Source organism: Perognathus longimembris, chromosome 2 (genome assembly GCF_023159225.1).
Source record: "Perognathus longimembris pacificus isolate PPM17 chromosome 2, ASM2315922v1, whole genome shotgun sequence".
Classification (NCBI taxonomy): domain Eukaryota; kingdom Metazoa; phylum Chordata; class Mammalia; order Rodentia; family Heteromyidae; genus Perognathus; species Perognathus longimembris.
Genome location: NC_063162.1, coordinates 115322461 through 115336099, shown reverse-complemented (window position 1 = coordinate 115336099; position 13639 = coordinate 115322461). Strand labels below are relative to the sequence as shown.

The 13639-nt window shown below is 35.0% G+C and overlaps 1 protein-coding gene and 1 pseudogene across 5 annotated transcripts in view; both read right to left on the bottom strand.

Moving 5' to 3' along the window:
- Positions 1-13639, bottom strand: part of Cdk14 (cyclin dependent kinase 14) — a 511316-nt gene that overhangs the window by 389457 nt on the left and 108220 nt on the right. For all 5 annotated transcript variants that reach the window (XM_048339985.1, XM_048339984.1, XM_048339983.1 and 2 more), the window contains one exon: positions 2692-2786. In XM_048339985.1, coding sequence (XP_048195942.1) covers positions 2692-2786 — 95 coding nt within the window. The remainder of the gene's footprint in view (positions 1-2691; positions 2787-13639) is intronic.
- LOC125346988 lies at positions 9292-9995 on the bottom strand (annotated as a pseudogene).

The following is a 13639-nucleotide window of genomic DNA, read 5'->3' as shown; positions in this document are numbered from 1 at the left end:
GTATATGAGACGGTTCAAAAAGAAATATACTTATTACTTGAGTTATGTATTACCTGAGTTATGCAACTGTAACATCACCTTTACAATGAAGATAAAAAACCAGTTTCTTCTCTTATACACTGTAATGTAATTTTTGTATGTGAAAGTCCAAATTAACATTGATTGTGATATAACAAAATAACATTTTCATATCCCACAACTAATAATATGCTCATAGGTCTGATCTTTGACATAAGCTTCCATAATAAGCTTAGGCCACTGGATCCCAAGTCCAAAAGACATCAGTGCTGACCAAGTGAGAAACAGAGTGAGCCTCAGAGCATCCTAGCGCAGAGCCTGTGAAATAATTAGATTTGTCTCTCTTATACACAAAGTGAACAGGTGACCTCTTGGGTACAGTGGAAGTCAGTATAACAATGTAGTGACCAATAGGGTAAGATTGAAACTTCAATGAACCAATGTTTTCCACCTGGGAATTTCTGACTTTCAGAATTCTTCCAACTCCTCCTGATAGTGTTTCAATGGAGTTGACCTTCAGGGCAAGCAGTAAGAGCCACATCTTTAATCTCACATATTCTGGAAAGGTGGTTAACTGTTATTGCCTTTCTTCTTGCTGCTGCTTGTTTTAATTAACAGCATTTCTTTCCCCTATTTCTCCTGGGGCTTTGAAGAGCTCTTTGAAATGTATTTAGTATATTTCAGTCTGGACTTGGCTAGTCTCTCAATTTATGAGGTCGTTTAATTCAAGTTCAATTATTCAGCACAAATTGGCAGGATGAAATGCTAAAAGAAGATTGGCAGTTTCAATCACATAAATCTCCTGTTACATAAAGTGAGCAAATTCCTCTATTGTTCTTATTGACCTCTGAGACAACAATTTACTGCTGGCACAAACCAGTTGGGGGAGGCTTCTCTTTAGCAGTTTAGCAGGCTCCTCCACGAGTGAGGTTGGCAGCTCCACCTCAACAGAAACGAGATAAGCAGAGAAACTGACCAGTGATCAGGACCATCTGGGGGATGAGTTAGACGGAACAAACGGTACTCCAATTTCAGAGACACAACAAAGAGCACACTGTTCTTCCTTGAAAAGGTACACAATGCTGAGAAGCAGCTAGTCTCAGATTCTCCAAGATGCAGTTAGGGAGAGCAGGGTGCCACCAGCAGATGTTACTGCACAGAGGAGAACATGGATCCCTGAATCTCTCCTCTGGTGGCTGAGGTGGCTAGTGGCTTCAGCTGTTATTCACAACACTCAGGATTTCAGATAAGCAAACTACTAATCCTTCCTAATTATATTGCTTAAAGCCAATTCCACTTTAAAACTGGAATCAAACTCTGTATAAAAACAAAATTAATCTGTCCACTTTTACTGTAGTGTCCTCAGGGTTTAACAAATTTAGTACAATAGCCCAAAGGTGAAAATCTCCTTGTGTATGGTCCCAGGGATAAGTCATGAAAGGGAAAGCTGGCAAGGCTCCCACAAGGACACACAATAATTAGAGAAACAATTTATAAGCATATGAGTCTATGGCTTGTGCACTCAGCCACCACTGCAGAGCACAGATTTAAAATAATGTAGTCAACGTCACCTTTCCTTTCTGTTTATATAGGCCTTTCATCATTTTATGTAGGCCTTTGTTAACACATTCTAGCTTAGAGAGCATATATGACATCTCATTTAGGCAGAATTATTTCTGTGCATGCACCATCCTTACAAGATTAAGTCTCCCAATGGTCACATCTTAGTTACCTCTTTTCACTTGTAACATTAACACATACACACACACACACACACACACACACACACACACACACACACACACACACACACACACACACACCACTAGCAGAAAAGGGTCCAACACTGAACTACTTCTTTGAATTATGTAGCATGTTGGGTCCACATCAAACTAACTAAGCTCTCAAGTCAAGCACAGCACACATACTATGGCTGCTGTTCATCCCAACCTTGGCACTTCAAAGCAACCAAACCCAGGCAACCTGTCATCTCTTAAAGCAAGTGAGTGGGCAGAAACTTTCATCTCCACTGGAGGAAATTAAATCCTACATGTGACCAGAAGGCTTGAAACTACTCAAAAAATGCTGACAAGATAAATTGAAGCCTGCTGGAGTAAAAACTATACATGTCCACAGCTATCATTCTCAGAGATTTACAGGGGTTTTTAAAGCAATGGTGGTGAAAGGACATGCAGAATGATGGCAAAGCAGGCAGGTAGGAAGGGAGAAGAGGAGAAGTGTTCAGCTGCTTCTTAACTACATGACTTTTTTTGAAAGATGTAGTAAAAGATCAACTTAAAAAGTTATCAAGAACAGTAATACATTTTTTTAATCAAATATTATTCTTATTCTCAAGACTAAATCTCTAAGAGAAACTAATCACTGGAAATTATTCATCTGGAAATGAATTTTCATTACAGGCTTCCAAATTCACTAATAGATAAAAGAAAACTTGGGGTAGGAATAAAACAGAAAACATAAATTAGACAGGTCTACAAAACTCTTTGCTAACAGATAAAACTAATTTCACTGGCTTTTATACATTTTTGAGAAAACTAAGAAGAAAACCCTGTTAATATTTAATGACAATAATTAAAATATGTGAATATTTAGTACTAAGATAGCAGACACATTTTAAAAATGGAATGTTTTTTAAAAAACTTATGAACTTACTTGCTTTTCCCTTTGTAGACTGTAGCATAAGATCCTTCCCCTAGTTTTTCCAGTTTTTCATATGAGTCAGCCTTTCCAAACTTGGGACTTGTTGGCTAAAAATGAAACAGAGGGAAAGAAAAACACACTGTGTTAAATGAATTTACAACGAATATCCCGATTTTGCTGAGCATGTAAAGATTCTATTATTGTTAAATAACCTCTTTCTGATAAAATATTTTGTTAAACAACATAGTAAACACAGTATAGGGGGTTGGGAATATGGCCTAATGGTAAAGTGCTTGCCTCGTATACATGAAGCCCTAGGTTTGATTCCTCAGCACCACATATATAGAAAAAAGGAAAAAAAAACAAGACCCAGGACTGGCAAAAAAAAAAAAAAAAAACAGAGTACAGATATCAAAACATGCAAATGAGCACGTGTAGAATTAAATTTGCCCATAATTTGGTTAAGAAATTACGGTAAATATTTTAGTATTTCATCTTCTAGTGCATTTTTATAGGAGATTGTTTGTCTACAGTGATGATATCACATTATACATATTTATACTCTGCTTTATACTCTGCCCTTTTTATAGCTAAATACATATAAACATTTTCCAGATTACTATATAATCTTACAAATTAAGGGTATGTAAATTGTACTCAGCACACTACGAGGATTTGGACATTCTATGATCTTAGAACAATTTCTAAGTTTTGTAAATTGTTGGGGAGAGATCAGAAGAAGAGGAAATTTCATGCTTGAAAGTTATACAAAAATCAAATTTTAGTAACCATTAAGTTGTATTAGGACAGTAATGATCATCTATTATGTACTATCTATAGCTTTCTAATTGTACCAGAATACTGACTCCTGTTGCAAACCACCATTGCATAATATTTAAAGACATGCCTCTATACTGTTTTATGTTAATGTAAATACTCAAAGGTGAATATTCAGATATAACTAGTTATACAAATGTAACTCTTTTTTATTGTCAAACTGATATACAGATTGGTTACAGTTTCATACTTTAGGCATTGGATACATTTCTTGTACTGTTTGTTACCTCCTCCCTCATTCCCCCTCCCCCTCCCCCTTTCCTTTCCCCCCATGAGTTGTTCAGTAGATTTACAATAAACAGTTTTGCAAGTATTGCTACAAATGCAACTCTTATTTATACCTAAGTCCACCCTTAAGTTTAGCTGTAACAAAATTACTCCTCAAGCAAGGTTATAGCCTATCATACCCCCCAAAAAGTACTAAGTGACCGTATTATTTGTTTGCTCAACTCCTACTTCAGCTTTGACCTTGGAACAAGAGGACAGCAATGTTGCTCCCCAAGACAGAGAAGCTACTTTAATGACATTATAAAAGAATAATAATATTAATATAATAACATTATAAAGGATAATATAAAAATATTTAAAATTATAAATATGAGATTAAAAATAGCTCTTGGAAGAGATCATTGATCAGTTCCAATAACATCTATAATCATAAAAATTACTAATCACTGAAAATTTCATAAGCCACTAACTTTTGAAGTGTGATAAAATAACTTCTTATTGATCATTTTATAGAATGCCAGGTACCAGTAGCTCATGCCTATAATCTGACACAGGAAGCTGAGATATGAAGTATTACAGGTCAAAGCCAGCATGACTAGAATCCATCTTCAAAATAACCTGTAAAAAAATGAGCTGGAGATATGCCTCAATAGGTAGAGCACCAGCTGAGCAAGCAAGCCAAGCCAGCATAAGGTGCTGAGTACAAGCCACGTATAGGGGGTAACTATGAATTAATGGACTACTATACATGAGCTTAAGTGTTATTCCAAAGTATATTTTAATTGATTTACTTTATTGTTATTATTGAGATGATATATATAGGGATTACAATTACATGAATACAGTGTCTTTCATCAATGACCAGTGAGCTCCACTGCTGCACTTTTTGCCCTTTTTCCCTCAAGTTCTGTACTCCCAAAGATATACACATGAATACAACATACATAACCAAAAGAAGACAGAAACATCAAAATGTAAAAATTTTAATTTAAAAAAAATTTAAGGGAAAGAGAAATCAAATCTCTGTTTCCATATCTTAAGAGTTTGTTTCAACATATATATATGATTTTATATAAATATAAAGAGGCACGTACGCATTGTGGTTCTGTGATTTTCTCCTAAGAGTATCTTCTTTTGGTCTCACTGTGTATGAGTGTCTAGACTCCTGTGTAATTTGTCATACCCCATTCTAGTTCAAATTCCATCCATTTCCCTGAAAATGACCTTATTTTATTCTAATGATTGTGTAAAAATTCCATTGTGTATAGGTACTACATTTTTTGGATCTTCTCATCTACTGTGGGGCAGCTGGGCTGTTTCTATAGCTAGGCTATTGTGAATAGTGTAACATGGATGTACAGGTGTCTTTTTCATATCCTGGCTCATGATGTTCAGGGTAGATGCCCAGGACAGGTATGGCGGGTCATAGGAAAGATCTATGTTTAGTTTTGTTTTTTTCTCAGGAGTCTTAAGAAATAAACTTTTATTATATCTTTTGTTTCTTTCTTTTTTCAGTGATAGAGTTTATACTCTAGGCTTCTTGCTTGCTAAGCAAGTGCTATGTTTACTTTTGAGGAACCTCCAGAGCTTTCCAGAGTGGTTGTACTAGTTTACAGTCCCACCAACAGTGTAGTAGAGATCTTTTTCCCCACATCCCCACCACCATTTGTTGTTCTTTGAATTCACAACATTGACCAATCTAACTGGGGTGATAGAATCTCAGAGTTATTTTGACTTGCATTTTCTTTATGGCCAAAGATGATAAGCATTTCCTCATGTGTTTCTTAACTTTCAACACATGGTCACTAGGTTTATGATAAAATAAGATACACAAATATCAAACAAACAGGAAAAAATGAATATAGGACAAATGCAAAGAAGAAAGAAGAAGGTAAGGAGTGTGTGGTAATAACAAATCATGGTAGATAAAGTATCGTCAAGTGTAAAGTAAATTCAACCTAACAGTGACTATAATGAACATATATGAACCACCTTTTCCAAGTAATAGAGAAGTTTTCAGATTAAAAAAAAAGAAAAATTGACAATATGCTAATGACATCAGGAAAAACTAAAAATTGTAAACTTCAAAATAAAGAAGTAAGCACATATAGCCAATGAATTTTAATGATCCACTTACAGTAGTATTGATGGCAGACAAGTCAGAATGCACAAATCAATAAATAGATTCATTTAGTAAAACAAATGTTAAAATATACTGAGAATTTTAAGAATCATAGCTAGTAAAAGACTAATACTTGGTCTTGAAATATACGAAACAACTGTTAGGTAGCAATAAAATGAGAAATTATCCAATCCACAGGGAAAACTGAATACAGAAAGACTGCTCAGACACCTAGAGGGCAAGGAGATACCAGTAATTCAGGAATCTATATGCTTAAATATTAGAATTATACTTAATCTAATATAAATATTAATATACTTCTATGTTCAAGCATATCTAACATCAATTTTAAATAACTTTATATGAGACAAAAAATTATCTCAAAATTGAAAATTACTTTTTCTGAATAAGATACATTAAGATTAGACACTAAAACTACTCATAATAAATACAGTCATTGGTATTCTGGCTACATGACTGCACTATAGCTTATCATGCTACAATAGAAAAAACAACAGGGCAACAGTCCATAAGCTCATGTTGTATACTTTACAATGCCTAATAAAAATTATTCTGAAATCATAAAAAAGAAAACTAAAGTGTCATAAGTTAAAAAGAAAATGAAAACTGAAAATGTTTAGATATGTGGCAATTAGGACATGATATTTTAAGACCAGCCAAATCAACATATAATAGATGATTTAAATATGTATGTCTATCCTAGAAAGAAGTAACAGGATTTAGACTTTTAAATACAATTCAAAGCACAAAGAAGGTAGTTATTAATAGAGAGAATAAAATATTCATGAAATCTGGGATAAATAGGAATAAATAAATAAAATAGGAATTTCTACTAAGAGGAATTTTCACTAAAATGTAGGTATTAATTACTAAATTGTATAAAATAAATACTTGAATTAAATCAAATGCTACAAAATTCATATTCTGAGACTAGAAATCCCTTCCTACAGCATGAACACAGCAAAAAAATTCAGTTTTATCCTAAACCTTATGATTTTATGCTGATTTTTTATTTTACTTATTTTTTTTTTATATTTGGGAGGAGCAATACTTGGGTTTGAACTTTAGGCCAAGGTGTTGTCTCTGAGGATTTCGTGTGTGTGTGTGTGTGTGTGTGTGTGTGTGTGTGTGTGTGTGTGTGTGCCCTACCACATGAACCACAGCTCCACTTATGGATTTTGGGTGGTTATTTGGGGAAAATAGTCTCACAAACATCTCTGCCAGGATTGGCTTCAAATCTTGATCCTTAGTTCTCAGCCCTATGAGGAGCTAGGATTATAAGCATGAGCCACTGGTCCCTAGCTTGTTGCTAATTTTTTAATGAAATATAAAACAAAAACATAATTGTATTGTAAAAACAAAATTCCTAGAGCTCTGTAACACTTTAAGGATCTTCTACTCTAACATAAACGTATAAATAGGAACTCCACCAGAAAGACCAATTAGTCAAAAACCATAGTTGACTTTTAGTTAAATTTTTCCTCAAAGCAAAACTAGTCTATTTAATCCATTTTCTTTTTTTTTGTTTTTCTATTTCATTTTATTTTTATTTCCAAGGTGATGTACAGAGGGATTACAGTTACCTACATTAGGTAGTGAGTGCATTGCTTGTCGAACTTATTACCTTCACCCTCATTTTTCTCCCACCTTCCCTCCTCCTCAATCACTCCCCCCAAATTGTACAGTTTGTATACAACATACTGTTTGTAAGTATTGCTGTTGTATTGGTTAGCCTTTTACCCCTGGTCTCAGCATTTTGATGTTCCCCTTCCCTTCCCTAATTTGGATAAACATATACAAAACACCCAGGGTACTAAAATCAAATACAGTGACAACAGGGGCTAAACCATAGGAACAAAAAACAAAGGAAAAAGGCATAATTTCACATGGTACATTGAAAATAACAACAACCCTAATAAACCAGTTATTTCCATAACTTGGAGTTCATTTCACTTAGCATCATCTTATGTGGTTATATGCACATACCTATTGAGCTATAGTGATCATTTGTTAGGGCCATCCTAGGCATTTACTAATTATTACCAATGAGGAAAACTACAGAGTCTATGTTTCTTTGGCTCTGGCTCACTTCACTTAGTATGATTTTTTTTTCCAAAGCTTTCCATTTCCTTACAAATGGAGCAATGTCATTTTTTTTCTGGTAGAAGCATAGAATTCCATTGTGTATATACACCACAATATTTTGATCCACTCATCTACTGAGGGGCATTTGGGTTGGTCCTATATTTTAGCCATGATAAATAGTACTGCAATGAACTTGGTTGTACTGGTAGCTTTAGTATGGTCTTGCTATGATCCTTTGGGTAAATGCCCAAAAGTGGTGTTGCTGGATCATAGGGGATCTCTATGTTTAGCCTATTGAGGAATCTGCATACTGCTTTCCAGCATGGTTGAACAAGTTTACACTCCCACTAATGGTGTAGTAGGATTCCCTTTTGGGCAAATCCCTACCAGCATCTTTTGTTACTAGTTTTCTTGATAATGGCCATTCTTACTGGGGTGAGATGGAATCTTAATGTTGTTTTGATTTGCATTACTTTTATGGCCAATGATGTTGAACACTTGTTCATGTGTCTCTTCATCATTCTCATTTCCTCTTCAGAGAAGTCTCCCATGAGATATTTTTGTTGGTTTTTTTGTTGTTTTTTTTTGTTTTTTTTTTAAGTTTTTATTATAAAACTGATGTACAGAGAGGTTACAGTTTCATACATTAAGCATTGGATACATTTCTTGTACTGTTTGTTACCTTGTCCCTCATACCCCCTCCCCCCTCCCCCTTTCCTCCCCTGAGGTATTCAGTTCACTTACACCAAACAGTTTTGCAAGTATTGCTTTTGTTGTTGTTTCTCTTATTTTACCCTTTGTCTCTCAACTTTGGTATTCCCTTTCAATTTCCTAATTCTAATACCAGTATACATGGTTTCCAATATACTCAGATAAGATTACAGAGATAGTGTAGAGAAACATGGACTCTATGGTCTCCCTTATTGGGAATAATTAGCACAGGTTTAGGCAAGTCACAGCAGAGGATCTCAAGAGCCCAAAAGCTATACCCTTATGATCACATAAGATGATGCTAAGTGAAATGAACTCCATTTTATGGAAATGATTGTTATATCACAGTTGTAACTACTTTCAACATTCCATGTGTATCTGTAGCTTCTACTATTGATGATGTTCTTGTAACACCTTCTTGTGATTGTACCTACACTATTTAATCCATTTTCATCACACAGAATGAGAAAAAAAGTAGCAAAAACATTAACAATATTTTAAGAAAATATTATACACACACATGCACATACACACACACATTAGCTAAAAATGCCAAAATGCTGTAGATTACAAGGCTTTCACCACAATGACGCAATATTTTTTCACATAAAAAAATCCTTTATTTACAATTGAAAATTTAAACATAATCTTGGTAGTTCTAGTCTGTGTACTTCCATGGTCTCTTTATCCAACGAAGCAGTGGCAGGAAGTGAAGCAAAACCAGGAACTCGAACATCATCCGGGGCAAGGGAAGTCCTGAAATCAGTTTTCATCTAGACTACATCTCCCCACACTGTGAGATTACCACAGGCAATTTAGGCTTATTGTTGGGGCCTGCAGGAACATTCTCAATCTTTCTCATCACTAGAAGTCCATCAATGATTTTTCCAAACACTACATGCTTCCCATCCAGCCAATCACACTTGGAGCAGGTGATAAAGAACTGACAGCCATTTGTACTGGGGCCACTGTTTGCCATAGAAAGTAGGCCTGGAGCAGAGTGTCTAAGTTTAAAATTTTTATCTGCAAATGGCCCCCGGTAAATACTGGCAACTCCTGTACCATCTCCATTAACAAAATCTCCACCTTGAATCATGAAATCCTATATGACCCTGTGGAAAGTGCTTCCTTTATATCCTATTGGAACCCCATCTTTTCTGAATTCTCCAGTGCAGAACTGCCTAAAGTTCTCAGCTGTCTTAGGCACAACATCTGCAAATAGTTCAATCTTCATGCATCCAACCTCCTGACCACCAATACTAACATCAAAGAACACGACGGGGTTGACGGGGCTTGAATTTGCCACCGCCATGGCTCCGACTCGGAAGCAGAATGAAGCAATTACTTTATCATAGTTCTGGAAGCTACAAGTCCAAGGTCAAAAAATAAATAGGGGTGCTGGGGTTACGGCCTAGTGGTAAGAGTGTTTGCCTCGTATACATGAAGCCCTGGGTTCAATTCCCCAGCACCACATATACAGAAAACTGCCAGAAGTGGCACTGTGGCTCAAGTGACAGAGTGCTAGACTTGAGCAAAAAGAAGCCAGGGACAGTGCTCAGGCTCTGAGTCCAAGCCCCAGGACTGCCAAACAAAAAAATACAAAAAAAGAAATAAATAGGTCTGATTTCTCCTGAACCCTTTCTCTTGTACCTTTAAACAGCAACCTTCTCTCTGTATCCTCACAGAACCCTGCATCCCTGTTGTCTTTCTTCTTTCTTAAAAGGAAATCAGTCATATTGGACGAGGGTCCTATCCCAATGACCTCGTTTAATTCAATCATCTTTTTAAAGATCTTCTCTCCAAATAAAGATGCCTTCTTAAGGTTTGGTTTTTGGAATTTCAATATAAGTATTTGTGAAATACACAATTTAGCCTATAAAAGGCAGATGAAACAGGATTTTAATTGTTAGTATAGAAAGTAAGGGAGGGAAGAGAAGAAGGGTAGAGACATTATGAGCTGTTATTCTAGGAATTTAATGAGCTTCCATGTGATAAGCTAATTCTCTGAGTTCTAAGCATTATATTCATTTAGGACCACTTAATTTCTTGTACTTCAAGAAACTTGGATGATCCAAACCATATATTAAGTTGAATCAAGTAAAACATAATGGAAAACTACACTCAGTGTTGCCTGACTATTCCTGTGTGGGTTATGTTCTCATGCATTTTTCATCTCCAGGAAACAGCTTGCGAATGTCACACTTTACCATCACCCTCCCAAGAGCCCAAGTTTTAAACAGAAATTTTAAAAACTATATTAAACTCCAGTATAAAATGATATTCAATGGGGAAAATATTGTGTTCACAGATCTACCATAAATTATTTAAAATCAGAATGAGAGGTCTGTGTGTTTGGCTTTGTGCTCCTTTAAGAATGAATCTAAGTTTGTTTTTTTATAAAGTAGCTGTAGGAAACTACCTCTTAATTCTTATCTGGAGGTGAGTTGCTAATACATGTTTAGAAGAAAGCACAAGATACAAACCTGCAAAAATGACAAGAGAATTGGGGCCAATATTTTCTCTTCTACAAAAAATGAAAATAATTTCCTAAAAATTATGTGCTGTAATTTCTCAATTGCCGTGTGTGTATGAATGTATGTGTGTGTATGTATAGATAGCCAGACAGATAGGCTTATCATAAGACATAGCTCACACTATATTAAAAAGTGAATTGGAGAAATTTAACAAGGAGATTTTCTTGTTATAAAAGCAATCTCCCATTTACTTTTAAGAAAATAAGAAAAGGTACTAATGGCACAAAATAGTCTGTCTAACTAAGTAGATTTAGATGCATTAACTGCCATGGTTAAAGGGTATTCTATTAACATTACAATGGCAGTTTCAATGATTATTATGTCACATTTGGTGGTACAACATACAGATATTTTCCCTGTGAAACTGATACGTAAGACACTGTAGAAATAAACTGTAATTTACAGATCAGTTATGCCAGCTTCAAAGGAAAAATTAAAAGCATGTAATTTTTTTCTCAAAATTTTCCTGATCTACAAAAAATGTCCTCAGTAATAAGTCATATTTAGAAGATAGTCTGAGCTTTGAGAGTGTCTTATAAAGTCTTCTATTTTAAGTATGCAGAAATAGTATAATTTGTAATTAGTATGCATATAAATAAGGAAACCAAAGGCAAAATTAAAAAGACCAAGTCTTTAAAGAGAATGATAACAAAACCCTTCCTATAAAATGAACAAAACTAAGAATAATTCAGAAGAAAAGTTACTGTTTTGCTTAATAATTAAAGCTCAGGTCTTTTGTTGCCTTTTATGTTGCAACTGCATTAAATTATTAGATTTAAATAAAGACACAACCAAGAAGAGGTGGCCAGCTCCGCATGTAATTGCTGTTTTGAGTCAGGTGCTTGAATGGATGGAAAACAGCTAGGTGGAACAACTATTCTTTTTTTTAAAATCACTTTCCTGTTTAGAATGTAAGTTGAAGATAACTCCTTTAGGGACTTGGAAATACAAAGGGCTGATCTGTAATTACTAATAAATGTTAAGGACAAATAAATGTAGAATTTAATGAGATAACATTAGTACATTAATAAGCCGGGCTCAGAGAGACAAAGGGCACATGTTTTTATGCTATATGTATCTGTATCTTAGACCTAAAACATAAATACCTAAGGTAGGGTCACATGAATATTTAAACCATCAAATGGACTATCTGAAAAATAAAATGGGACTATCATTTCCAAGTCTGGATCTTCTTCCTCTGCCTCTACATTAGGTCTGCCTATCACTGGGCATATAAGATCTTAATGGTGATGAGAAGAGGTACGTTTAAAGCAATTGATAAACTGTGTACAAAAACAATCTAAATATGAATTTCTGAAAATATAATGTTTAAGTCAGCTTGTAAAGCACATATCTAACTTGGGGCAGCAAGACAGGTAAAGTCTATCTCTGGTGCTTCAAATAGTTGCAGCCACTGGAGAGCACAGGTGGGTTGGAGAAAGTGACAGGAAAGAGTACTAAAAGATTACAATGTCAATGACAGTATCCTGGCCCTAGCATAATTAAGCACTCAAAAAGAAAAAAAAGCCTGAAACAAATAGACCAACTTTGTCAAATAGAAACCATCCACTGAATAAAAACAACATAATAAAAATAAACAAAATCTATAAAACAGCCTCCTCACCCTTGATAAATGCCACTCAAGAATGAGAAGCTGAAATGTAGCTCAATGATAGAGCTCCTGCCTAGCATGTTCATGGCTTTAGATTGAACCTCCAGCACCACAAAAAGGAAAAATAATCAGAGGCTGAGATTCAAAGTGGGCTGAAAGTAAAATGGATAGGAGGGGTTGAGTTTAAGGAGAAAGTGTTTTTCCCCAGAATTTCCCAGGAAAGTGTCAACCACATTCCATCCTAGTTTCTGAAGATCTTGAACCAGAGAAGCTCAGAACTAAGGACACTAAGAATGGTGAATATCAGAGTAAGAGTCACACTAAATTAAAAGAAACCATAGAAAGTCCCCATAGAGAAATGGGGGGCATTGATTCTCTCCTTGACCATCTCAGAGTAAAGGCAGCTAGGCTTATGTGTCTTAAAAAACAGACTGACAAAATGAAGGAGGAGGTAACAAGTTGGATAAGAAATGTATTCACTGCCTTATGTATGAAACTGAGTTACAGTTTCACTTGGACAATAAATAAATTACTTTTAAAAAAAACAAACAGATCGACAAATCTATTTAAGGAAAACCACCAACACACACACAAAAAAAAAATAAAAAGATCTAAAGATACAGACATTTATGAGTCTTTACTAAAATTCCCTAAGCTGAAGCCCAGTTGACAAGCCACCATTATTCATAATATGAATTGAGAGCTAATATTTGTTTTCCAATTGGTAAAATCTAGACACAGAAATATCAACAGGTGAGTCTGGGACCAAAAAAAAATAAATAGAAACAAGTAGCTTAAAGGAAACAAGAG